This window comes from Schistocerca nitens, chromosome 6, assembly GCF_023898315.1.
Source record: "Schistocerca nitens isolate TAMUIC-IGC-003100 chromosome 6, iqSchNite1.1, whole genome shotgun sequence".
Taxonomy (NCBI): Eukaryota; Metazoa; Arthropoda; class Insecta; order Orthoptera; family Acrididae; genus Schistocerca; species Schistocerca nitens.
The window spans coordinates 242,325,699-242,352,237 of NC_064619.1; the positions used below are offsets into that span (position 1 = coordinate 242,325,699).

General features: G+C 40.7%; 1 protein-coding gene across 4 annotated transcripts in view; it reads right to left on the reverse strand.

Annotated features, from left to right (window-relative positions):
- Positions 1–331: 331 nt before the first annotated feature.
- The window catches only part of LOC126263648 (kinesin-like protein KIF14), a 305,750-nt gene continuing 279,542 nt past the window's right edge, over positions 332–26,539 (reverse strand). For all 4 annotated transcript variants that reach the window (XM_049960751.1, XM_049960750.1, XM_049960752.1 and 1 more), the window contains one exon: positions 332–958. In XM_049960751.1, the coding sequence (XP_049816708.1) occupies positions 579–958 (380 nt within the window). In that variant the 3' untranslated portion in view covers positions 332–578. The remainder of the gene's footprint in view (positions 959–26,539) is intronic.

A 26,539-nucleotide genomic window follows, 5' to 3' on the forward strand; every position in this document is an offset into this window, starting at 1 on the left:
CAGATTCTACCAGTCTTTCCATGCCTTTTTAAGTATAGTATTTTGCAACCAAGACTTATTAAACTTATGTTTCCATAATATTCACATATTTTAGCAACTGCATTCTTTGAAGTTGGGATTATTACATTCTTTTGTAAGTATGGGAGTTTTTAATTTGTCTCACATATCTTGCATACCAGGTGGAACAGTTTTGTCATGGTACATTCTCCCAAAGACCTCAATAAGTCTGAGGGAATTTCACCTACCCCAGGGACTGTGTTTCAACGTAGCTCTTTCAAAGCTCTGTCCAAAATAGACAATCAACAGTAAAGCAAATATTTAACAATGAAAGTAATTAAAAGAATATTTTTATTTGTACATTTTATACAAAGTCACTGATGGGGAAAATCTATCCCAGATCTACCAGAAGATATACAAACGAAAATAACACTCTGCAGTTGAGTTAAGAAAAATAAGTTACGACTGTTTTAACTTTATCACTTTCAATGCTGTACAGTCCTCCTGAGAGTTAAAACTACAAGCATGACAGTTATCTGATATGTGCAAATTTTCAGTTAACAATACAGGCCAGGAATTTATCAGCTATCTTCTATTTGCTGTTGGCTGTCCGTAAAGATGAATCTTACAGACTTTTTTACTCTTACATGGTGATGCCTATCATATTTCCTTTCTGTTCTCCATGTCTCTGAAGGACTTATTGATGTATCTATTTTCTCTAACTGATTTTCACCCTTTATCACAGTATTTGACATAGAAGAATCCTGCCAGAAATTTTCACCATCACTAATCATCAGAAGTGATTTCAGCTTTGCCACGGTGTTACTCAAGAGATTAACATTTTCTTCAACATCTTTGTTTACTGTATCTCTAAACAGCTGTTTTAAATTGAATACAGCTTGATCAATCTGTTGCAAATTGTTGCTTACGGCTTCAAAGACGTCATAATTACTGTTGCGAGCTGAAACAGAAATTAAAAATAAAATGAAACAATTATTGTTAAACACAATATTCAGCTGCTTCACTTTTACTTTGGAAGCCACCTAAAGTTTTCATCTCTTCAATAGCATTTCACTATTTTGCTAGAAATATTCATACTTAACCTTCTTCAGCTATTGTCTTCATTTATTCATGTACCCTAGTGCATTCAAATCTCATAATATTATTTGCATACCTTCATGGTTTGTACTAAACCAGAGGTGTCCAACCTGCAACCCGCATGCTGCCGAAAGCAAGTACCAATGTGGCCCAATAAGTCACATGATCAGGAGAGAGAAAAAAAATTACATTTATGTAAAGTTACAATGAATTGAATATTTTCAATCTGAAACTCACACCACATGGTATTGTTCTCCCATTGGTCCATCTCCCCTCCCCCCCTCCCTCCCCCAGCGGATATTGTTAGTGTTAAGTATATTATGTGTGGCCAAAAATACTCATCTTCTTCCAGTGAGGTCCAGGCATACTAAAAGATTGGACACCCCTGCACCATATGTTACTGATGAACTTACAGTACATTACTAAAAGTTCTGAAACACTTCAATAAATGTCAGTACTGACAGTACAAGACAAATAGAATGAAGTGGCACTATTTTTACAAGGGATGTTTCATAAATAATTCACACGGTGGTATTACTGTGTGTTGTTTGATGCAACACTGATGAAAATCAAGTCATAAGTAGCTGGGAGCTTGAGGAAGAAGCACTTGTTTTTGTTTTTTTGCTGTGTACTCTAACATAAAATTGACAAGACGTAGAAATGGACCCTGCAAGGGTCTCGGGTACTGTGACTGTTGAAGATCAGAGGTCGTACATCAAGATCGAAACTTTATGTGGCAAAAACCTGACAGAAATCCACAGTGTGTTAAGTAGAGTTTGTGGTGAGTTTAGAGTGGACCACAGAACATTTTCAAACATTGGGTTAATCATTTTCATGGTGGTCGTATGAGCATACACAATAATTCAAGACCCAAAAAGGTCAAAACTGTCAACAGATGAAGTGTGAGACTTGCGGCAAATGTTGCAGAATATCGCAATGCGACTTGTGAGGAATTCTCTGAAGCCACAGGAATTCCTCCATCAGTATTCCATATTCTGAATAATGACTTTTAGAAAAGAAAAATTTCTGCGAGATGGGTCCCACACGGTTTGACTGCTGAAGAGAAGCAGAAAGCTCTTAAGTGGATTAGAGATGTTGGTATGGTGTGCACGGCAGCAAGGTCTTCAGTGTCCGCCCAAAAACCGATTGAGATGAGTGTTGGTAAAATACACAAAGCAGGAAGATAAAATAGCCCAGAAAACAAAGGTAACAGAGAAGGCAATCCTGAGAACGAATCCCATAGGGCCTTGCTGCCTAATGCCAGTTACAAAAAAGCCTTTCCAGTGGAGTCTGAGCAATGGTATGGTAGGCGGGTGTGCATAGAGTGGACAGTATTTTATACGCCTGGTGCATCGTAAGTAACCATCGCCTGATGTGAAGTAGCAGTTCACCAACCTCGGCACAGAGGTTTGGTATGGGGCTTGTTATGAATGCCCCAGTGGACAAACGAATTCCTTCACAATTTAAAATGTAACGAGAACAGTTAAAAAGAACGCATACAGACTTCCAGAATGAAATTTTCACTCTGCAGCAGAGTGTGCACTGATATGAAACTTCCTGGCAGATTAAAACTGTGCCGGACCGAGACTCAAACTCTGGACCTTTGCCTTTCGCAGGCAAATGCTATCGAAGCACTACTCACGTCCTGTCCTCACAGCTTTAATTCCACCAGGTAGAGCACTTGCCTGCAAAAGGCAGAAGTCCCGAGTTCGAGTCCCGGTCTAGCACACAGTTTTAATCTGCCAGGAAGTTTCACACACAGACTTCTCAGTGGAAAACTTAAAACCACTCTTCTGCCCCCATTCATCCAAATGTCAAAGAGTTAGTTGCAACTGACATGTTGTCGCTGCGAGGCTTGAAGAAGAGCAAAACAGAGAGCAGTCAGCCACAAACAAAGAACACTGGACAGGACTTTTCACTATGGATGTAATGCTATTAACAGCTATGGTGAAGAGAGTCACACTTAAAATGCTACATTGATTGACACCATTCTCCTACTCAAAGCGATCAGACAGGACATCACCGACTCGGTATCTAAAATATCATGGCGAGAGGGACTGAATAAAAATGGGAAGACAACCACGGAAACCCCATTCGTGAAGCTGCTAAACGATAAGATGTCTCCAAGTAGCATCATAAGCCTTCTCAATGTAAAAAAATATACTTAGAAGGTGATGCCAGCGTTGGAAAGCCTGTTGTATAGCCACCTCCAGTATGGTCAGATTATCAAAGGTGCAGTACGGTCAGATTATCAAAGGTGGAGCGATGCTTCCCAGTGACACACTGAAAGTGATAAGGAGGTGCCTGGATTCTAAGGTCCAGGCAAAACAGAGGTTGACCATCCGCTCCAAGGTCTTTCCTACACAACTAGTGAGGGCAAAACTACAGCTTTTAAGAGAGAAATTAAAATTGCCTCATGCCACAAGTTGGGAAAGTGACCTGACGCCCAAACGGCATTAAAAAGTGCGAGGAAGATATCTTTGTTTCACCTTTTGAGGTGCCACAGCATACTGTAATGGATTCTGTCATGACCAGGGGATGTGTCACGAGCTGCAGACAATGCAGAATCCAGCTCCCACATGGAGAATGGGCAGTAGTAATCTTCATCAGAGATGGACCAGAAGTCAAAACTGCACCTCTCAGCAACCGCTCTATGTTGCTGGAAACCTGGATCCTGACTGGTAGTTGCAGTAACTGTGGTAAAATAGGCTATTATTGTCTGGGCAATGTCCCTTGGATTTATTTAGAGAGTGCTGTTCCCCATCACAGCAGCCATGAGGCACCTCCCCCCTCTCCCAGAAATTCTCCCATACAACAGAACTCTACATAGAACTATTAATGATGTTCAGGAACTGTTGTCACGACCTCTTATTGCTCTCTCGAATAATTTGGCGACACTTTGCCCTCACCACCTGAAAGACTGCAAAATTCTCTATACTTGGCTGACACTTGAACCAACACAGAGCCGCACGCCTAGTCCTGACTCCAGAATGGGATTTGTCACTCCACCAAGGAACAGGTTGCCTCTTCCGTTGGTAATGTGATCCCCCCATGCCTCAACAGTGGCACAATGTTCAAACTGGGTATAAAGTGTCCATTCTGCTCTACCGAGCACCTATCGCGGTGATTTCCTTTAGAGTTCCACTCCATCTGGCAGATGAATCCAGATCAGAAAGTGATCACTTCCGTGCAAGTCATCGACCACTTCCAATTGAGCAGTGTGAGCAAGAGCTGGAGAACAAAGTGAGAGACCAATGACAGAAAGACCCAGTTGCTGTGCAGAAATGTGTGCTCTGTCCTGTATTTAGCAAGTACGCACATGATCACATGAGAAGCCTCTCAATTGCTCTACATCTGTGGCAGGTAGTTGCAGAGCTCCAAAGCACATTGTGTGCATTAAAATCATCACAGAGGATGAAAGGGGGGGGGGGGTAAGCTTAGGTAATAAGGTTGGTTAGAGCCTTTTCATCGAGCACATCACATGGGGGCAAGTAAAGGGAACAAATTGTCAATGGATGATGTATGTGCACTGATATGGCAACTACTTGAAAGTCGTCGTGAGGGAGAGAGAGAGAGAGAGAGAGGGGTGAGGAGTGGTAGTCAGTACTAATGAAAATACCTACGCCTTTTCTTCTCCACTCAGGTCATCCTTTTTGTGTAGGATACAGCCTCTTAGCTCAGGGGTGTACAATTGATGGAAATTAGTCTCCTGGAGACACAGACACAGTGGTCTATCTTCAGATAAGAGACGAGTTGCTCCACATGCATCTTGAACCCCTTTAAGCTCCACTGTAGGATGGGAGCCATTTCATCGAAGTGGTTTTAATTTACTGCTACCTTTGCACTGCGGAGGTGAAACACTTTTAGAGTGAGGGCGAGTGGAGGGGCTGCCTGGATGGAAGGCATCTAACTCCTATGATTTCCTCCTCATCAGTCAGACAGGTAAGAATGATGGCTGATGGCATTTGAGACAGTTTTCGATACGAACGTCATGAGCCTTTCCCTGTACCATGTCCCTTCGAAGATGAGAGGGGAAAGGGGGAGCTGAGAGGCACTCTGCTTTTCTCATACCTTCTGGATGCTCGCTGTGGAACTGTTGTTGGTCTCTCCTGGCGCAGCTGCCTGGATTGCTTTGTCCCGAGTCTTTTCCCCTTCACATGTACACATGCAACTACAGATGCTTGTGGTGGATCCAGGCACACCAGACATCGTCTGCTTAGAAGTGTCCCCCTTGGGAAGGCTTCTGCACCATGGAAGAATATGAGGCAGCAAAGACAGGGGGATTTCACTGTATTATATTTATTTTTGGCTTTGGCATAGTGGGTCCTCTTGTTCACTTTTATTTCCTGTAATTTGTGTTCCTCAGCAAAGGCAGGGCAGTCTTGGCTCCAGACTGGGTGGTTCCCAGAGCTGCTGACGTAGATCACTGGAGCAGTCAGTCCCAATGTCATGAGCGGCTTTTCTGCGATTCCCACAGATTGCTTCACTTCTGCAACTCATGGTTGAATGGCCAAAACACTGGCATTTATAGTACTGCATAGGATTTGGAACGTAAGGCCAAACATTAAGTCGAAGGAGTCCTGTCATAATATGTTCAGGCAGTGTTGGAGATTTGAATGTGACAATGAATGTGACTGTCTCTTTAGTTTCTCAGTTATTCCACATCAATTATCCCCTGGGATGCCCATTCTTGCTTTAGTTCTGCTATCTCGATGTCCATGATGTCTCGGCATGTGACAATGCCCCTACTGGAGTTGAGAGAGGTGTGCATCTCAATAGTGATATCATACTCACACAGTTTCTGAAATTTCTGAAGAAGTTCCACATGCTTTGACCTGTTAGTTTCAACCAACAATGAGCCATTATGAAGTCATTTTATAGATTTTAAGGTGCCAGTAAGGTCTTCCAAACTCTTGTATATATAGACGGGGGACACTTTTTCAAATGTTGCCTTGTTCCTCTTTATCACCAGAAACATATTGTTATACATGACTCCATGTGCCCTGTTACTGAAGTCTAAAGTATTCTTACTATCAGGAGAACTAGCCTCTCTCATTCTCTCGTACAAATGGGTGTGAATACTCCCAGGCGGTAAACTCTTCGCACTGGGAGGAGAAGAAGACGATTTCCAGGGTTCCATCTTGGCCCCACGAGCAGCCTAAGGAAACAAGGGTCTACTCAGATAGACCCCCCATCTGCTTGAGTACGCCTTATGCAACTGAGGTGTGGCAGGTTCCCCAGAGGTTGCCCGCTAACGACTTTTCCACCTCAACAGCCATGCAGCCCATCAGTGCACAGCACATCTTGAGATTGAGGTTTTTTTTTTTATAGCAGTTTTTACTATTCTCACGATCCGGGCAGTCTAGCCAGTATCTCCATTCCCTGAGACATACAATGTACTACCGCTGCGCTGCATGGTGGTCGCTGATGCACGCCCAGAGCTTATGGTGAAAGGGGACTCGTGGCTCTTACTAGTCCCCAGCTCAGGAACCCAGGGGTTGCCAAGCCTGTACCCAGCACACAAATGCTGAGCCCCTGAGGGCAGAAACATTTGGACAATGCAAACTTGCTAAAACAACGATTCGACCATGAAGGTCAAGGATTCTTGTGTCAAATTGTTGCTATTGACGAAAAATACATCAGACTCTGTGAACCAGCGTTGAAATCACAATCCGGTGAGTGAAGAGCTTCAGATTCTCCATATCCAAAGAAAGTTTCGAAATCCTCAATCAAATGATGATTTTTGCTTATGATCACCCAGGAATCATCACGACATAAGAGCCCCATGTTGAAAAAGTGTCACAGCAGTGTATTATTGTAACTTCATGCAAAATGTGCAGAAAAATGTACAAAACCCAACCTCAGTTGCCCGAGGCTGGGCCACTCATTCTCCCAGTGACAATGGTCGCCAGCATATCGGCAATGTTGTAGCCCCAAAATTGTGTGAATATGGATGGAAAGTGTTGCCACATCCACCATCATTAACTGAGCCATTTGTCAGATGAACAGAAGTGGAGTTCTGGATAGAATAATAGTCTCTCCAAGACATTGGGATGCAGTCACAGAAAAGTAGGGACACTATGCTGAAGAACAGTAAAAGGATATTGAAAAGAAAAAAATAAATGTGTGTGTGTGTGTGTGTGTGTGTGTGTGTGTGTGTGTGTGTAAGACTTGGTGTCTCAAAGTACAGTACTCCCAAGGTACTGAGAGCAAGCAACATTTTCTAGGTTCTCTCCCTCCGAATACTGTTCACATGTAACGTTTTGTTTGTTGATAGGCCTCTCAATTGTTTTTGTGTGGCAGATTTTTAAGATCAACTGCTTCCGTTGATGGTTCCACTTGGTTAATTTCTATTGTACCTCTGCTTCCCCACATCACCGCAACAGCATGAGATTTTATTAACTGTCCCTTGTATAAGCTATTAAAAATATTTCTCAAGTAGTAAAGGAGTTTTGCTATTTGGGGAGCAAAATAACTGATGATGGTAAGTAGAGAGGATATAAAATGTAGACTGGCAATGACAAGGAAAGCATTTCTGAAGAAGAGAAATTTGTCAACATTGAGTATTGATTTAAGTGTCAGGAAGTCGTTCCTGAAAGTATCTGTATGGAGTGTAGCCATGTATGGAGGTGAAACATGGACGATAAATAGTTTAGACAAGAAGAGAATAGAAGCTTTCGAAATGTGGTGCTACAGAAGAATGCTGAAGATTAGATGGGTAGATCACATAACTAATGAGGAGGTATTGAATAGAATTGGGGAGAAGAGGAGTTTGTGGCACAACTTGACTAGAAGAAGGGATTGGTTGGTAGGAAATGTTCTGAGGCATCAAGGGATCACCAATTTGGTACTGGAGGGCAGCGTGGAGGGTAAAAATTGTAGAGGGAGACCAAGAGATGAATACACTAAGCAGATTGAGAAGGATGTAGGCTGCAGTAGGTACTGGGAGATGAAGAAGCTTGCACAGGATAGAGTAGCATGGAGAGCTGCATCAAACCAGTCTCAGGACTGAAGACCACAACAACAACTCTCCTGTTCTAGAGAACTTTAAATTTCCACTATGGAGAATGCACTGCAAGTTCATTGGCTCTTATCAGATATAGTTCTACCTGAACAAAGAGGATATAAAAGTCGCAATCTTCAGAGGGTATTGTGGAGGCTGGAAGCATATCTCTGGTGTGTCGACAGAGAACACTAATTAATCATAAATGCACACAATGCAGAACTGGTAAGCAAGTGATATAAAAGTGCAATGAAAATAAAACTCCATTTCACATGAGTGGCTGTTCCTAAGTAGTTCACAAAATGATTGCATATCTGTGTGTACAAAAAAATACATTCTGCTGAAACTAAAACTGAGGAAGTAATAGGGTCGTAGACCAAAATGCTATCACCAGAGTTGCAACAATTCAACGGACAACTTTGACACATTTTATCATTTTTTTACAAACCTACATTGTGTGTGTTTGGAACATTAAATATTTTTAATGATGAAGACTTGAGCACCTGATGACTTAAGGCAGAGCTAATCTCAACATTTGTTGTAAATCATAACAATATCCTGTTTCCTATGTGTCGTATAAGAGTGCTTACCCATCTTTGGCTGTCCAGGTAAACTTTTCTGTCTCAAACTACATTCGTTTCACCTCTAGGTATCTTGCTTTTAAGTTCCTTTTTGAGCCATTCTCTTGAACCTTTTGGTAAAAGGGAGTTATTTTCTCATTTGTGCTGGTGCAATCTGTGAAGGCTTGGTGTCTCAAGGTACAGTACTCCCGGGTACGAACTGAGAGCGATCAACATTTTCTAGTTTTTCTCCCTCCAGAATATTGTTCACATGCAACCTTTGTCTGCTGACAGACCTCACAATTGTTTTTGTGTGGCAGATTTTTAAGATAAACTGCTTCAGTTGGTGGTTCCACGTAGTTAATTTCTGTTGTACCTCTGCTTCCCCACATCGCCACAGCATGCGATTTTATTTTCATTATCATCACTGTGATGAACATCACAGCAATGAATAGGAGTGGAGACAATACGTTACTCTGTTTCACTCCTCTATTATATCAAACCGGTGAGAGAAACCATCTTCTATCTGAACCCACGTTCCTGCTCACCAAATATTCCCTCAATTTGTCTCTTGGCAAGCTGCCATATGCCTTTTCTAAATCTAGGAAGACAAAGATATCTCTTCCTTTCTCCCAGTGTTTTTCCATTATCATTCCAACAGAAAAAAAGGAGGTCATTGCTCTGTTATTTCCACACCCATACAATACTTTCTGAAGGTGTGGTTCAATTACCTTTCTTAAACAGCTTTCAGTAATTTTCTTCGTCAACTTTTAAGTCCATGGGACAAGAGTGAAATTCCTCGATATTTGCCACTGCTTCCTGATTTGATGACAGGTACAATGATTCCAACCGTCCAATGTATTGGGACTTTCAATTCTATCCAAATTGTGCATACCATTACATGACTGTTTCCCTTTGGTAAGCACATATATGCAGGCTGCTTTACATAGTGAACCTACAGTGTATGTTCTTCTCCAGCAGAACTATGCCCTCTACCCCAAACATTAAGCATACCATGGCTCTAGTTATAATATTTACAGGTGACTGGGTAATGAAAAGGTAGGCTGTACGGTAATTCTCTCTCTTTGCCTGGTAGCACACTATTGGATTTCTTTTTGTAGACTACAACAAGCCCTGTTCAGATAGTTCCATTTGCTCAGCCCAGCCATATAAATGTCACTACATTCATGAAACCTGCATGACCTGCCTATGCCATCCAGTGCTGTGTGAAAGGAAGACAACATTCCATTCTGGAGTGTTTGTTGTAGACAAATTGTTTATGCTAAAGCTGTGATACTGCAGAACACAAACGGAGACATATGGAAAGTTTGGACACTTTCAATCAGACAATGCAATTCAGAATCCAGAAAAATGCAAAAAGTAACTCGACAGATTTTAAAGTTCAGCCTGATGAATTCCAAGCTAATGCTGAATACTACTTGGAACACAGAAGATAGTATTCTGAAAAATTTTCTATACGCAAGTAACTTTTTTTTGTTGCCACAGGAGAATCCTTTTAGATCAGGCTGTTGCAGCTTAAGTGCACCCCTTTGGGCAGAGATGGGCAAAGAGCTGGTGTGCGGGCAGTCAGTATGCCGACTGTAGCCTGTGCAACTTTATGCCCTCACCAAGTGCTTGCGGCCGAGAATGGCCAAACGGGCCACGCATGAATGCAATGGAATAGGGCCACATGATCAGTGGCCTGTAGTATGTATACCATGCATACTGGTGAAGCTAATGGTGCTAGAAAGCATCCGAGGGTTGGAACAGTCTTCCTTAGATCAGTAAAAGACATACAGAATATCAAAATGCACTGTCACAATGAAAAAATGCGTGATGTGGAGTGGTGCGTATATCTGTGACTTCTTACCAGCAAATGATTTTCGCAACTAAAAGTTATACAAGAAAATGTCAAATATAATGGCACAGGTATTGTGCTGGGGTGTTTTTAATTTGCATGTGGTTAGGGACAACTTGTGTCTGGCATGGGATGGTGACTGCAGCGACAGGAAATAAATATTCCTTGAATCTCAGGCCTGTCTTGGAGATGCATAGATTTCCAAATCATAGGTATATAAACAATGGTAACTTATTACCAGAAAAGTAAAAAGAACTATCATTGTCATTCATATTCTGGGTGCTGAACCAAGACGATAATGTAATATGTGTTAATGTATGCAACAATGATGAGAATACAGAAGAGGCTAACTGAACAGGATTCTCATGACTTATTTTGTAGAAATGTGGTGGAGCTGTTCTGATTTTACAGCAACTATACTGACAGACACAAATTGCAACACCAAAAAATAATTAATATACATTAATCATATTTCGGGAATACAATTGTCTAGGTAACATATGTAAGTGATTAGCATTGCAAGATCACAGCTAAATGTGCACAAGATAAGCTATAGCAAATGTGAAATGCCAGTACATTAATAACTAGTGTAACTGCCAGACTGAGGAATACAAGCATGCATGTGTTGTGTTGTACAGGTGCTGGATGTCTGTTTCTGAAGTGAGTTCCATGCCTGTTGCACTTGGGCAGTCAATCCAGAGGTGGTTAATGCTTTTTGTGGATGACACTGGAGTAGTTGTCCAATGCTGTCCTTTATGTTCATGACTGTAGACATATCTTGGGATCGATCGAGCCAAAGCAACATGTTGACGCACTGTAGAGCATGTTGGGTTACAACAGCAGTATGTGGACAAGCATTATCCTGTTCGGGAGGGGGGGACGACAACGACGACGTCCTGGGATGCTGCTCATGAATGGCAGCCCAACAGGCTGAATAGCCAATTTGACACACACATTTGCAGTAAGGGTTCTTGCGATAAGCACAAGAGTGCTCCTGCTGTCATACAAAATTGAACTGCATACCATAACTCAATGTGTAGGCCCAGAATGTTTAGCACACAGACAGGTTGGTTGCAAGTCCTCAACTGGCCTTCTCTTAACCGACACACAGCCATCACTGGCACTGATAAAGAACCAGATTTTATCAGACATCAACCCTGCATGCCAATGATCTCCCACTTGACACTACTAAAGACGCAAAAGGTGGTGGTTTGGAGTCAGTGGAAGGCACGCTAGAGGGATCCTAGCTCTGAGCTGTCCTTGAAGAAATTGATCTGTAACAGTTTGTTGTCCCACTGGGGCCAACTGCTGCGCAAATTGCTGCTGAAGATGCAGTACGATGCGTCAGAGCCATACACTGAACACAATGTCTTTCCTTCTCGGTAGTACCAAGTGAGTATCCAGAGCCCAGTCTTCTTGCAACTGTACATTCTCATGGCCACTGGCTACATTCCTGCAAAGTCTTTCTGCATTATCATAGATGGAACACCCAGCTTCTCGAAGTCTTATTAAGCAAAAAGTAACTAACGCTCACGACTGTTACAGTGTGTATTTAAAGTAAACCTGATTTGCATCCTCATAGTGGTGCTACTAGGGCCACTCTTACATGACTTGTGCAAAATTTGAATAGAAACATGCACAGCAAGTTTGATTTATGTCGTGGAACTCCTCCTCTGTGTTGCAAATTTGTCTTTTTCCATCAGTGTATAATCAGATAAGAAATTTGAGAGAAGTTCAATGGAATAATGGTCGCACAAAAAGGTGAAGAAGATCATTATCACATTGAGCATTACCGTGTATTTGTGGTGCCCACTGGACGACATGGATAACATTATAACTGACTGTTTCTGAAAGTGAAATAAAAACTTCAAGTCATCAACAGAATATTAGAGTACAAAGTGTGATGCGGAAGAACACTGGAAGAAAGTATACACTCCTGGAAATTGAAATAAGAACACCGTGAATTCATTGTCCGAGGAAGGGGAAACTTTATTGACACATTCCTGGGGTCAGATACATCACATGATCACACTGACAGAACCACAGGCACATAGACACAGGCAACAGAGCATGCACAATGTCGGCACTAGTACAGTGTATATCCACCTTTCGCAGCAATGCAGGCTGCTATTCTCCCATGGAGACGATCGTAGAGACGCTGGATGTAGTCCTGTGGAACGGCTTGCCATGCCATTTCCACCTGGCGCCTCAGTTGGACCAGCGTTCGTGCTGGACGTGCAGACCGCGTGAGACGACGCTTCATCCAGTCCCAAACATGCTCAATGGGGGACAGATCCGGAGATCTTGCTGGCCAGGGTAGTTGACTTACACCTTCTAGAGCACGTTGGGTGGCACGGGATACATGCGGACGTGCATTGTCCTGTTGGAACAGCAAGTTCCCTTGCCGGTCTAGGAATGGTAGAACGATGGGTTCGATGACGGTTTGGATGTACCGTGCACTATTCAGTGTCCCCTCGACGATCACCAGTGGTGTACGGCCAGTGTAGGAGATCGCTCCCCACACCATGATGCCGGGTGTTGGCCCTGTGTGCCTCGGTCGTATGCAGTCCTGATTGTGGCGCTTACCTGCACGGCGCCAAACACGCATACGACCATCATTGGCACCAAGGCAGAAGCGACTCTCATCGCTGAAGACGACACGTCTCCATTCGTCCCTCCATTCACGCCTGTCGCGACACCACTGGAGGCGGGCTGCACGATGTTGGGGCATGAGCGGAAGACGGCCTAACGGTGTGCGGGACCGTAGCCCAGCTTCATGGAGACGGTTGCAAATGGTCCTCGCCGATACCCCAGGAGCAACAGTGTCCCTAATTTGCTGGGAAGTGGCGGTGCGGTCCCCTACGGCACTGCGTAGGATCCTACGGTCTTGGCGTGCATCCGTGCGTCGCTGCGGTCCGGTCCCAGGTCGACGGGCACGTGCACCTTCCGCCGACCACTGGCGACAACATCGATGTACTGTGGAGACCTCACGCCCCACGTGTTGAGCAATTCGGCGGTACGTCCACCCGGCCTCCCGCATGCCCACTATACGCCCTCGCTCAAAGTCCGTCAACTGCACATACGGTTCACGTCCACGCTGTCGCGGCATGCTACCAGTGTTAAAGACTGCGATGGAGCTCCGTATGCCACAGCAAACTGGCTGACACTGACGGCGGCGGTGCACAAATGCTGCGCAGCTAGCGCCATTCGACGGCCAACACCGCGGTTCCTGGTGTGTCCGCTGTGCCGTGCGTGTGATCATTGCTTGTACAGCCCTCTCGCAGTGTCCGGAGCAAGTATGGTGGGTCTGACACACCGGTGTCAATGTGTTCTTTTTTCCATTTCCAGGAGTGTATATGGAAAAAAATCTGTCTCCCCTCCCGCCCCCCCCTCCACCTTCTTCCCCTTGAAGAATTGTCATAGAAATGATGTGTTGTCAATAGCAATCGAATAAATAACAGATCGAAGAAAAACTGTACACGTTAACCTTCATGCTGATACATTACACTTAAAATTCACAGCATTTTATTTAACAAAGATTTTTTTAAAAGATGACTTAACAGAACGAAGATGCCCGATTGCTTTGACAACCATCAACTGATTGCAGTAAAGGACTGTCGGCTTACAGTGATTTCCAGTTTAAGACACAGTTGTGCAACTACCACACAGCTTCTCCAAGAGCAACAGAGACAAGTGAAATACACATCACACTGTAGCAATAAGCTCAACACATCCAGCTGAGCTGTGTGAACATTGAAATATTTTTATGTCCTGTTTATTTTTCTTTGTGGGTATGGTGGACGAGGATGGAATTTAGTTTAAATAGCAAGTTCCTAGGCCTGTGTCAGAAACTGATGTGAATTAGGAAGGTGTTGTGCAAATATTATTGTTTAAATTATGTGACAGTATTAAAAATATTATTTAATGAGCTATTTCTGACTAAGTACTGTTTCTGAAAGCAGCGATGGGATAAACCAGTGTTAAAGTTGTTGAGGCGAATGTCAACTAAGATACAACTAATGAGAAGACTGACCAACAAGCCAATGTGTTAGAGCAGTGGTATTCAACCTGTGTGCTGCAACACCCTGGAGTGCCATGAATGCCTGCCTGGGCACCCTGCATTTGTTTTGTAGTTAGTGGCAAAGAAGACAGTTCTGTGAAATTTTGTTTCTCATATCAACCTACGTGGCCTCGGAGGAATTCCATTGTAGATGCCAGCAGCTTCTGCAAGCAGTCATAACCTCAAAGCTGAACCTTCGTGTGTTACACCAGCAGTGATTGTTACATTCTAAATAATTTTCTATTGTTTTGTGACTTTCTTGTAAAGTTGATGAAGGTAATAAACTATGGAAAAGTTTTCTAATTTGTCAAGTGGAAGTAAAAAGTGAGGATTTCCAAGGACAACAAGGAAAGCGGCAGTGAAGATAGGAAATGCAAGTACAGAAAATACGACAGTAGCAACTTAGACTCTGGTTTCATGTGCACTGTTGTCGACAATGAACAGAGTTCACAGAGTCTTTTGAGTTTGACAGTACTTTCTGTTTAATGTTGGCTACCTAGGAAATTATAGTGTCATTTAGAAAGTGTTCATAAGAATGACATGGTCCAACCAAACAGGCAAAAATCTCGAATAAAGCACTTCTCGTGTCCCTCGAAGTAGTTTACCAAGCAGCAAATTGTAAGAAAGCCCACACAATTTCAGAAGAATTAATTTTGCTATGTGCTATTACAATGGTGTCCATTATGCTTGGAGACTCCATGGGAAAACAGAATTTGCCCATTCTTCTGTCTGACGCTACAATTAGTTGTCACATTCAAGATTTAGGAGAGGACCTTCATGAATGAATTACAGAAAAAGTTATAGGGAGAGATTTTGGTTTGCACATGATGAGGCCTTTGATAGCAACAGAGGTGCTCATTTGATTTGCTGATGAAATAAATAACAAAATGATGTAAGATCTTTTTTGTAAAGAAATAAATACAGGTATGACAGACAATAATCTGTTCGAAATAGAGGACAACTTCACGACAGAAAATCAAATTAACTGATTCCACTGTTGATGAGTGTACTGATGGTTCGTGATGCATGGTGGGGCATTAGTGGTCTACAAGCTCCTGGTATTGTCGACCCATTTTATTATTCATAGACAAGTATTTGCTTCACAACATCTGAATGTTGATTGAATCAAGTGCTGCAAACTGTCATAAATGTGGTGAACTGTATTAAAACTCATCATCAGAAAGCTATATTTTTTAGACAAATGAGTCACAATATGGCTGCTGAACATAAATCTCTTATTTTATAGCAGCACTTGATGGTTATCCAGGGGAAATGTATCACGGCACATTTTTGAACTTCGGCGAGATGTCTATTCTTACCTGGAATAAGAAAATCATTTCATTGCTAAGTGCTTTGTCGACACTTACTTTCTGTTACAGAATGGATACTTACTTATTTTAGAATTTTAACTAATTCAATAAGTCTCCCCAAGGAAGTGAAACCCATTTCATTCAGCTAATTGATGAAGTTTCAGCCTTAAAAAAGAAGCTGCTGCTTTGGAAGATAAGAATGAATGATGGAGGAGAAATGGATTACTTTCTATGCCTGCAACATTCTATAAAAGGCATAGAGATTGGTCTTAATGCAGATATTTATTCTATAATTGAAGGACATTTATCTGAACTTCATGTTTATTTTGAAAAATACTTCCTGAAGCCTGTGACTGGTTTCAGTGAGTTCAAAATTCCTTCAGTAATGATTCTCCAAGTTCAATACTGCAGAAGAGGAAGAGTTGATACAAGTTTCATCAGATTCTTCACTACAAGTGAAGTTCTCATCAATGGCATTGCAACATTTTGGTATTTAGTAATGAAAGAGTTTCTTAACTTGAGCAAGAAAGCATTAAAAGTATTAATTTATTTTGCGAGAGTGGGTTTTGGCAGTCACTGTCACTAAAACAAAATATAAATCAAGGCTCTATGTGGAGAAGAAAATGAGGGTGCCAAAATTTAACAAGTTGTGTAAGAAGCAAGATCTAGTGTTGCACTGAGGTGAGCTATACTTTATTCGTAACTTTTTTTTAAATTAATTATTTCACTTTTTACAAGGTATCTTACAGGGGAGTCACAGAAACAACATAATTGGTCAGAAAAGCCACGAACTCAAAAAGGTTGAAAACCATGGCATTAGAGTAACATATTTCTTAGTCATATCAGGAAAAGAATCGTATAAATAAAAAAGTAAGAATTAAAAACAACTATACTAAATTTAAAATGCCAGTTACTTTCTGAGATTACTACGATTTATTTAAGAATGAGGTAAAAGTATAGTGAACATGGATCTAAAACAAACAGTCTATCAAATAGAAATTTGCAGAAGTGCAAAAAACTAATTTCAAACATTAACATATAGAGAACAATGAGTGCTTCAGGTGAAATAACTATCTCCGCTTCCACTTTCATAACATTGGAGGAACATGTGAATGGTGAATGATTTGGTTGAACAGAAAGTTCAAGAATTATAGAGTCATCCCTTAGTACACCTCAATTGCTAGCTGATCTCAAAAAAAAAAAAAAAAAAAAAAAAAAAAAAAAAAAAAAAAAAAAAAAAAAAAAAAAAAAAAAAACACCAACAACAACAACAACAGAGGTGGGATTTCAAAAACTTTGGGAGGAGCTAGCAAAAATTAAGGAATTAGTAAAAACAAAGAAATACAATGTGAGTTGTAGGCTTGCTATAGAATTATTAGAAGAATTTTGTTTAGAACTGGGGACAAACTTAAATAAACAATTTCCAAAATTTAAACCGAAAGAGACTGTCCATCCTATGTATTTTTAAGAGCATTTTCAAAGTCATTGTCAAAGTGTTGGTATGACACAAAAAACATTTTTCTCATTTATTTAGCACAGGATGCTGCCAAGTGAAAAATAGTACATTCGAAAGAATGCACTTTGTGAAACGACTTCCAAGAAAAGTTTAAAAAGATATATTGGTCACAAGTGCACATGAAAAATTAGCACTTGAGTTTTTAGATCCTATTCATGATATTAGTAGTTGGGGTTTTTGTAAGATGTATATGGAATTGCACATAGCAAGGTCAAAATATTCATATAACCCCTCGGAGGAAAGTCACTTGGTGATGATGTTAGTTTATTGTCTACTTTACCAGGCAGACAAGGAGACACTGTATTGTAGTTGGGCAAATGTTACTGAATTACCAACTCTTTTTAGGAGGATTAGATAGCTTAAATACAAGGGCAGGAGAATATACTTAAGGTGAAAACCACAGATAAAATTGAAGAATAGTAGGGCAGATCTTCATCGGTTACTTAGTCATCAGGAACCAACAACTCCATAAATCAAAATTTCCGCAGAATGTACCCCTAGACACAAGAACTGGCGCCAACAACAAGAGAAAAAAATGAAGATAAGTAAAAAGTTTTTCTTTTGTACATCTTACCCCTCACGAAGCTTTCAAAACTTGTGCAGAGAGAGAGAGAGAGAGAGAGAGAGAGAGAGAGAGAGAGAGAGAGAGAGAATTTTAATAGTGATGTGTGGGAGGGTAAGATTACAACAGTATACACCTTTTCTGTTTCAAGGTAATGGTAACAATAATAATAATAATAATAAACCCCGTGGAGGCCCAGGAAAAGAATAGGTCTCCGGTATGTTCTGCCAGCCGTAAAAGGCGACGAAAAGAACAAACCACTAATAGGGCTAACCCCCTTTTAGTGTGATTAGTTGGTTCAGGACAGAACTAAGGAAGCCTCGGACAAGCGCCGTCATGGTCGGGGACGACGCTTGAACCCTATGCCCGCCCACATTGGTAACGACACTGCTAGCCAACTGGAAAATGATTTAAATCCAAATAGAGGTGTTTTGCAGTGTTTTGCAGGATATGCTTCCTGCAACCACCCTAGAAGGGAAACAAAGACAGAGGATGAGATGGTCAGATGAAGTTAATCGACACATCATGTTCTGTTATTACCAAGCAACAAACCTAGGAACCAACACAACTGGATACAGATCACAAGTATACACAACATTTATTACCAGATACCCAGAATTAAAATTTTTAACAGAACAACGACTAGCTGATCAGATCCGTGTAATAATCAAAAATAACAGGATACCCCAGTCAGAATTAGAAAACATCAAACAACAAGTACAACAAATACTGGAACAAAATAATGTGCAATCAGAAGAAGAAGAAAATACAGTAATGGACTCAAACATCCCAGAGCAAACAAACAAAGAACAACACGCATCAATTAAACAATCAGAGGAAAACGAAATCTTAAGACAGCCACCAGAACAAGCACAAATAGAACACGAAGTGACACACATGTTAAATATAGAAGAAAAATTTCAGCTGACATATATAGAATACAAAGACACAAATACAGACATTAGACCATTCTTGCATAGACCGCCAAATAACCCACAAGTCGAAACAACAATAAAAACTATCAGCACAATCATACGCAACAAAATAAATGAAAACACAACTATGGAAGAGTTACAACTACTGGTTTATATAGGAGCACTCACTACACTAAATATACACACTAGGCAGAGATCAGAACCAACCAACACACAGAAGAAACCCACAAAACCAGCATGGCAACACAGGATACAGATAAGAATAGAAAAACTGAGAAAGGACATCGGACAGCTAACACAATTTATAAGAAATGAAATGTCAGAAAAAAAAAAAAAAAAAATGAAAAACGTTAGGTAAAATCTCACAACAAGAAGCGATAGAGCAGTTAGATGAGAAGAAGCAGAAATTACAAGCATTGGCCAAACGACTTAGGATATACAAAAAAAGTGAAAATAGAAGGAAACAAAACCAAACATTCAACGCAAACCAAAAGAAATTTTACCAGACAATAGATAACACACACATTAAAATAGACAATCCACCAAACAAAACAGACATGGAACACTTCTGGAGCAACATATGGTCAAACCCGGTACAACATAACAGGCATGCACGGTGGATAAAAGCATAAACAGACACATACAAGATGATACCACAAATGCCTGAAGTGATAATTTTGCAACATGAAGTCACTCAAGCAATTAATTCTACTCACAATTGGAAAGCCCCTGGAAAAGATAAAATAGCAAATTTCTGGCTAAAGAAGTTCACCTCAACACATTCACATCTAACTAAATTATTTAACAGTTACATTGCAGACCCATACATATTCCCTCATACACTTACACAAGGAATAACTTATCTGAAACCTAAAGATCAAGCAGACACAGCAAACCCAGCTAAATATCGCCCCATAACATGCCTACCAACAATATACAAAATATTAACTTCAGTCATTACACAGAAATTAATGACACATACAACACAGAACAAAATTATAAATGAAGAACAAACAGGCTGTTGCAAAGGAACACGAGGATGTAAAGAGCAACTGATAAATAGATGCAGAGGTGACATATCAAGCTAAAACTAAACAAAGGTCGCTACACTACGCATACATTGATTACCAAAAAGCTTTTGATAGTGTACCCCACTCATGGTTACTACAAATACTGGAAATATACAAAGTAGATCCTAAATTGATACAGTTCCTAAACATAGTAATGAAAAACTGGAAAACCACACTTGATATACAAACAAATTCAAATAATATCACATCACAGCCAATACAGATTAAGCGTGGAATATATCCAGGAGACTCATTAAGTCCTTTCTGGTTCTGTCTTGCTCTGAACCCACTATCCAACATGCTAAATAATACAAATTATGGATATAATATTACTGGAACATACCCACACAAAATCACACATTTGCTATACATGGATGATCTAAAACTACTGGCAGCAACAAATCAACAACTCAACCAATTACTAAAGATAACAGTAGTATTCAGCAATTATATAAATATGGTTTTTGGAACAGACAAATGTAAGAAAAATAGTATAGTCAAGGGAAAACACACTAAACAAGATGATCACATACTGGATAACCACAGCGACTGCATAGAAGCGGTGGAAAAAACAGATGTCTATAAATATCTAGGATACAGACAAGAAATAGGAATAGATAATACAAATATTAAAGAAGAACTAAAAGAAAAATATAGACAAAGACTAACAAAAATACTGAAAACAGAATTGACAGCAAGAAACAAGACAAAAGCTATAAATACCTATACTATACCAATATTGACCTACTCATTTGGAGTAGTGAAATGGAGTAATACAGACCTAGAAGCACTCAATACACGTACACGATCACACTGCCACAAATATAGAATACATCACATACACTCAGCAAAAGAAAGATTCACATTAAGCAGAAAGGAAGGAGGAAGGGGATTTATCGATATAAAAAACATACATTATGGACAGGTACACAATTTAAGAAAATTCTTTATAGAACGAGCAGAAACTAGCAACATACACAAAGCAATCACTCATATAAATACATCGGCTACACCATTCCAATTTCATAACCACTTCTACAACCCTTTAGATCACATAACATCAACAGATACGAAGAAAGTAAATTGGAAAAAGAAAGCACTACATGGCAAGCACCTGTATCATCTAACACAGCTACACATCGATCAAGATGCATCCAACACATGGCTAAGAAAAGGCAATATATACATTGAGACGGAAGGATTCATGATTGCAACACAGGATCAAACAATAAACACCAGATATTACAGCAAGCATATTATTAAAGATCCCAATACCACAACAGATAAATGCAGACTTTGCAAACAACAAATAGAAACAGTAGATCACATCACAAGCGTATGTACAATACTAGCAAATACAGAATACCCCATAAGACATGACAATGTAGCAAAAATAATACATCAATGACTTGCCATACAACATAAACTAACAAAACAACACGTTCCCATATACAAGTATGCACCACAAAATGTACTGGAGAATGATGAATACAAATTATATTGGAACAGAACCATTATAACAGATAAAACAACGCCACATAACAAACCTTTCATCATACTCACCAATAAAAAGAAGAAATTAACACAACTAATCGAAATATCCATACCCAATACAACAAATATACAGAAGAAAACAGGAGAAAAAATTGAAAAATACATCCAACTGGCTGAGGAAGTCAAAGACATGTGGCATCAGGATAAAGTTCCCCCACCCCCAGCCCCCACGAACCATGGACCTTGCCGTTGGTGGGGAGGCTTGCGTGCCTCAACGATACAGATAGCTGGACTGTAGGTGCAACCACAATGGAGGGGTATCTGTTGAGAGGCCAGACAAACGTGTGGTTCCTGAAGAGGGGCAGCAGCCTTTTCAGTAGTTGCAGGGGCAACAGTCTGGATGATTGACTGACTTGGTCTCGAAACACTAACCAAAACGGCCTTGCTGTGCTGGTACTGCGAATGGCTGAAAGCAAGGGGAAATTACAGCCGTAATTTTTCCCGAGGGCATGCAGCTTTACTGTATGATTATATGATGATGGCGTCCTCTTGGGTAAAATAGTCCCCCATTCGGATCTCCGGGTGGGGACTACTCAGGAGGACATCGTTATCAGGAGAAAGAAAACTGGCATTCTACGGATCGGAGCGTGGAATGTCAGATCCCTTCATCGGGCAGGTAGGTTAGAAAATTTAAAAAGGAAAATGGATAGGTTAAAGTTAGATATAGTGGGAATTAGCGAAGTTCGGTGGCAGGAGGAACAAGACTTCTGGTCAGGTGAATACAGGGTTATAAATACAAAATCAAATAGGGGTAATGCAGGAGTAGGTTTAATAATGAATAAAAAAAATAGGAGTTCGGGTAAGCTACTACAAAGAACATAGTGAACGTATTACTGTGGCCAAGATAGACACAAAGCCCATGCCTACTACAGTAGTACAAGTTTATATGCCAACTAGCTCTGCAGATGATGAAGAAATAGATGAAATGTATGAAGAGATAAAAGAAATTATTCAGGTAGTGGAGGGAGACGAAAATTTAATAGTCATGGGTGACTGGAATTCAAGAGTAGGAAAAGGAAGAGAAGGAAATGTAATAGGTGAATACGGACTGGGGATAAGAAATGCAAGAGGAAGCCACGTAGTAGAATTTTGCACAGAGCATAACTTAATCATAGCTAACACTTGGTTCAAGAATCATGAAAGAAGGTTCTATACATGGACGAACCCTGGAGATACTATAATGGTAAGACAGAGATTTAGGAACCAGATTTTAAATTGTATGACATTTCCAGGGGCAGATGTGGACTCTGACCACAATCTATTGGTTATGAAATGTAGATTAAAACTGAAGAAACTGCAAAAAGGTGGGAATTTAAGGAGATGGGACCTGGATAAACTGAAAGAACCAGAGGTTGTACAGAGTTTCAGGGAGAGCATAAGGGAACAATTGACAGGAATGGGGAAAGAACTACAGTAGAAGAAGAATGGGTAGCTTTGAGGAATGAGATAGTGAAGGCAGCAGAGGATCAATAGGTAAAAAGACGAGAGCTAGTAGAAATCCTTGGGTAACAGAAGAAATGTTGAATTTAATTGATGAAAGGAGAAAATACAAAAATGCAGTAAGTGAAGCAGGCAAAAAGAAATACAAACGTCTCAAAAATGAGATCGACAGGAAGTGCAAAATGGCTAACCAGGGATGGCTAGAGGACAAATACAAGGATGTAGAGGCTTATCTCACGAGGGGTAAGATAGATACTGCCTACAGGAAAAATAAAGAGACCTTTGGAGAAAAGAGAACCACTTGCATGAATATCAAGAGCTCAGATGGAAACCCAGTTCTAAGCAAAGAAGGGAAAGCAGAAAGGTGGAAGGAGTATATAGAGGGTCTATACAAGGGCGATGTACTTGAGGACAATATTAGGGAAATGGAAGAGGATGTAGATGAAGATGAAATGGGAGATACGATACTGCGTGAAGAGTTTGACAGGGCACTGAAAGATCTGAGTCGAAACAAGGCCCCAGGAGTAGACAACATTCCATTAAAACTACTGACAGCCTTGGGAGAGCCAGTCCTGACAAAACTCTAGCATCTGGTGAGCAAGATGTATGAGACAGGTGAAATTCCCTCAGACTTCAAGAAGAATATAATAATTCCAATCCCAAAGAAAGCAGGTGTTGACAGATGAGAAAATTACCGAACTATCAGTTTAATAAGGCACAGCTGCAAAATACTAACGCAAATTCTTTACAGACGAATGGAAAAACTGGTAGAAGCCAACCACGGGGAAGATCAGTTTGGATTCCGTTGAAATGTAGGAACACATGAGGCAATACTGACCCTACGACTTATGTTAGAAGAAAGATTAAGGAAAGGCAAACCTACATTTCTAGCATTTGTAGACTTAGAGAAAGCTTTTGACAATGTTGACTGGAATACTCTCTTTCAAATTCTAAAGGTGGCAGGGGTAAAATACAGGGAGCGAAAGGCTATTTACAATTTGTACAGAAAGCAGATGGCAGTTATAAGAGTCGAGGGGGTGAGACAGGGTTGTAGCCTATCCCCGATGCTATTCAATCTGTATATTGAGCAATCAGTAAAGGAAACTAAAGAAAAATTCGGAGTAGGTATTAAAATTTATGGAGAAGAAATAAAAACTTTGAGGTTCGCCGATGACATTGTAATTCTGTCAGAGACAGCAAAGGAATTGGAAGAGCAGTTGAATGGAATGGATAGTGTCTTTAAAGGAGGATATAAGATGAACATAAAAAAAAAAAGAAACGAGGATAATGGAATGTCGTCGAATTAAGTCGGGTGATGCTGTGGGAATTAGATTAGGAAATCAGACACTTAAAGTAGTAAAGGAGTTTTGCTATTTGGGGAGCAAAATAACTGATGATGGTCAAAGAAGAGAGGATATAAAATGTAGACTGACAATGGCAAGGAAAGCGTTTCTGAAGAAGAGAAATTTGTTAACAATGAGTATAGATTTATGTGTCAGGAAGTCGTTTCTGAAAGTATTTGTATGGAGTGTAGCCATGTATGGAAGTGAAACATGGACGGTAAATAGTTTGGACAAGAGGAGAATAGAAGCTTTTGAAATGTGGTGCTACAGAAGAATGCTGAAGATAAGGTGGGTATATCACGTAACTAATGAGGAGGTATTGAATAGGATTGGGGAGAAGAGAAGTTTGTGGCACAACTTGACTAGAAGAAGGGATCGGTTGGTAGGACATGTTTTGAGGCATCAAGGGATCACAAATTTAGCAATGGAGGGCAGCGTGGAGGGTAAAAATCGTAGAGGGAGACCAAGAGATCAATACACTAAGCAGATTCAGAAGGATGTAGGTTGCAGTAGGTACTGGGAGATGAAGAAGCTTGCACAGGATAGAGTAGCATGGAGAGCTGCATCAAACCAGTCTCAGGACTGAAGACCACAACGACAACATTATTTTTACAAGAATTTAAATTAGAAATTAATTACATTAAAGGATCATAAAATGTAGTTCCTGACACACTCTCTCTTTTACCATTAAGGTTTGACTAATGAATATAGGGCCGAAGGAAGAAGTGCAATATTTAGGGCTAATTTTATATGAATAAGTTATTGTAATAACATGACAGAAAATAAAAGACTGATTGAGACTGGATGAATAGTTTCATCCCATATACATCTTGGAAACAGGGAATGTTATCTCAAAGTGTGCGCAATAGGCTGCAAGATTTGCAACTTCACTGCTGATGTCCATGGTGAGGTCCATCTTTTCAACCACGACACCATGCAGCACAGTACAGATGGGCCCAACAACATGCTGTATGGACCGCTCAGGATTGGCATCACATTGTCTTCACCGATGAGTGCCGCATATGCCTTCAACCAGACAATCATCGGAGATGTATTTGGAGGCAACCCGGTCAGGTTGAACACCTTAGACACACTGTCCAGCGAGTGCAGCAAGACAAAGCTCCCTGCTGTTTTGGGGGTGGCATTATGTGGGGCCGCTCTGGTGGTCATGGAAGGCACCATAACGGCTGTACAATACGTGAATGCCATCCTCCAACCGATAGTGCAACCGTATCGGCAGCATATTGGTGAGGGATTCGTCTTCATGGATGACAATTCGCACCCCAATCGTGCACATCTTGAGAATGACTTCCTTCAGGTAATGACATTGCTCGACTAGAGTGGCCAGCATGTTCTCCAGACATGAATCCTATCGAACATGCCTGGGATTGATTGAAAAGGGCTGTTTATGGATGTCGTAACCCATCAACCATTATGAGGGATCTATGCTGAATCGCCATTGAGGAGTGGGACTGCCTGGACAAATAGTGCCTTGATTAATACAGGCATGAATCAATGCAAGAGAATGTGCTACTGAGTATTAGAGGTACCGGTGTGTGCAGCAATTTGGACCACCATCTCTGAAGGTCTCGCTGTATGGTGGTACAACATGCAATGTGCGACTTTCATGAGCAATAAAAAGGGCGAAAATGATGTTTATGTTGATCTCTATCCCAATTTCCTGTAGAGGTTCCAGAATTCTCGGAACCGAGGTGATGCAAAACTTTTTTTGATGTGTGTATTTTTGCAGCTCTAGAGTGTTGGTCTAAATATGTAATGCTATATCCCTGTAAGTTAACAAACACTGCCACAGTAACTGGTTGTTTAAAAGCTTACTTTACAGATGTTGGAAAAACCTAGAACATTAATTACTGATAATGGTGTGCAGTATGTTAGCATCAGTTTTAAGAAATTTCTAGGTTGGAAAGGGGTACATGTTGTTACCATTTCTAAATACCAGCCCCAATCAAATTCTTATGAAGAGTTTATGACGAAGCAACTGGGGTAATTTTAATTCCCCTATTGTTTTGCCATCTGCCTCCTTAAATTAATTTTGTTACTTTTAAGTAATTATCATTAACATTGACATGTGGAATAATCGGGTCTACTGCCGGATGTTTGTGTCGCTCTGGCACAATATTTTGGCCACGTAACTCGTTGCCTTCTCTTCAGGTGCTACCTGAGACTGCCGTGTTGGAGGATCTTGTCCAGTATTTATGCCCAGAGGGCGCTG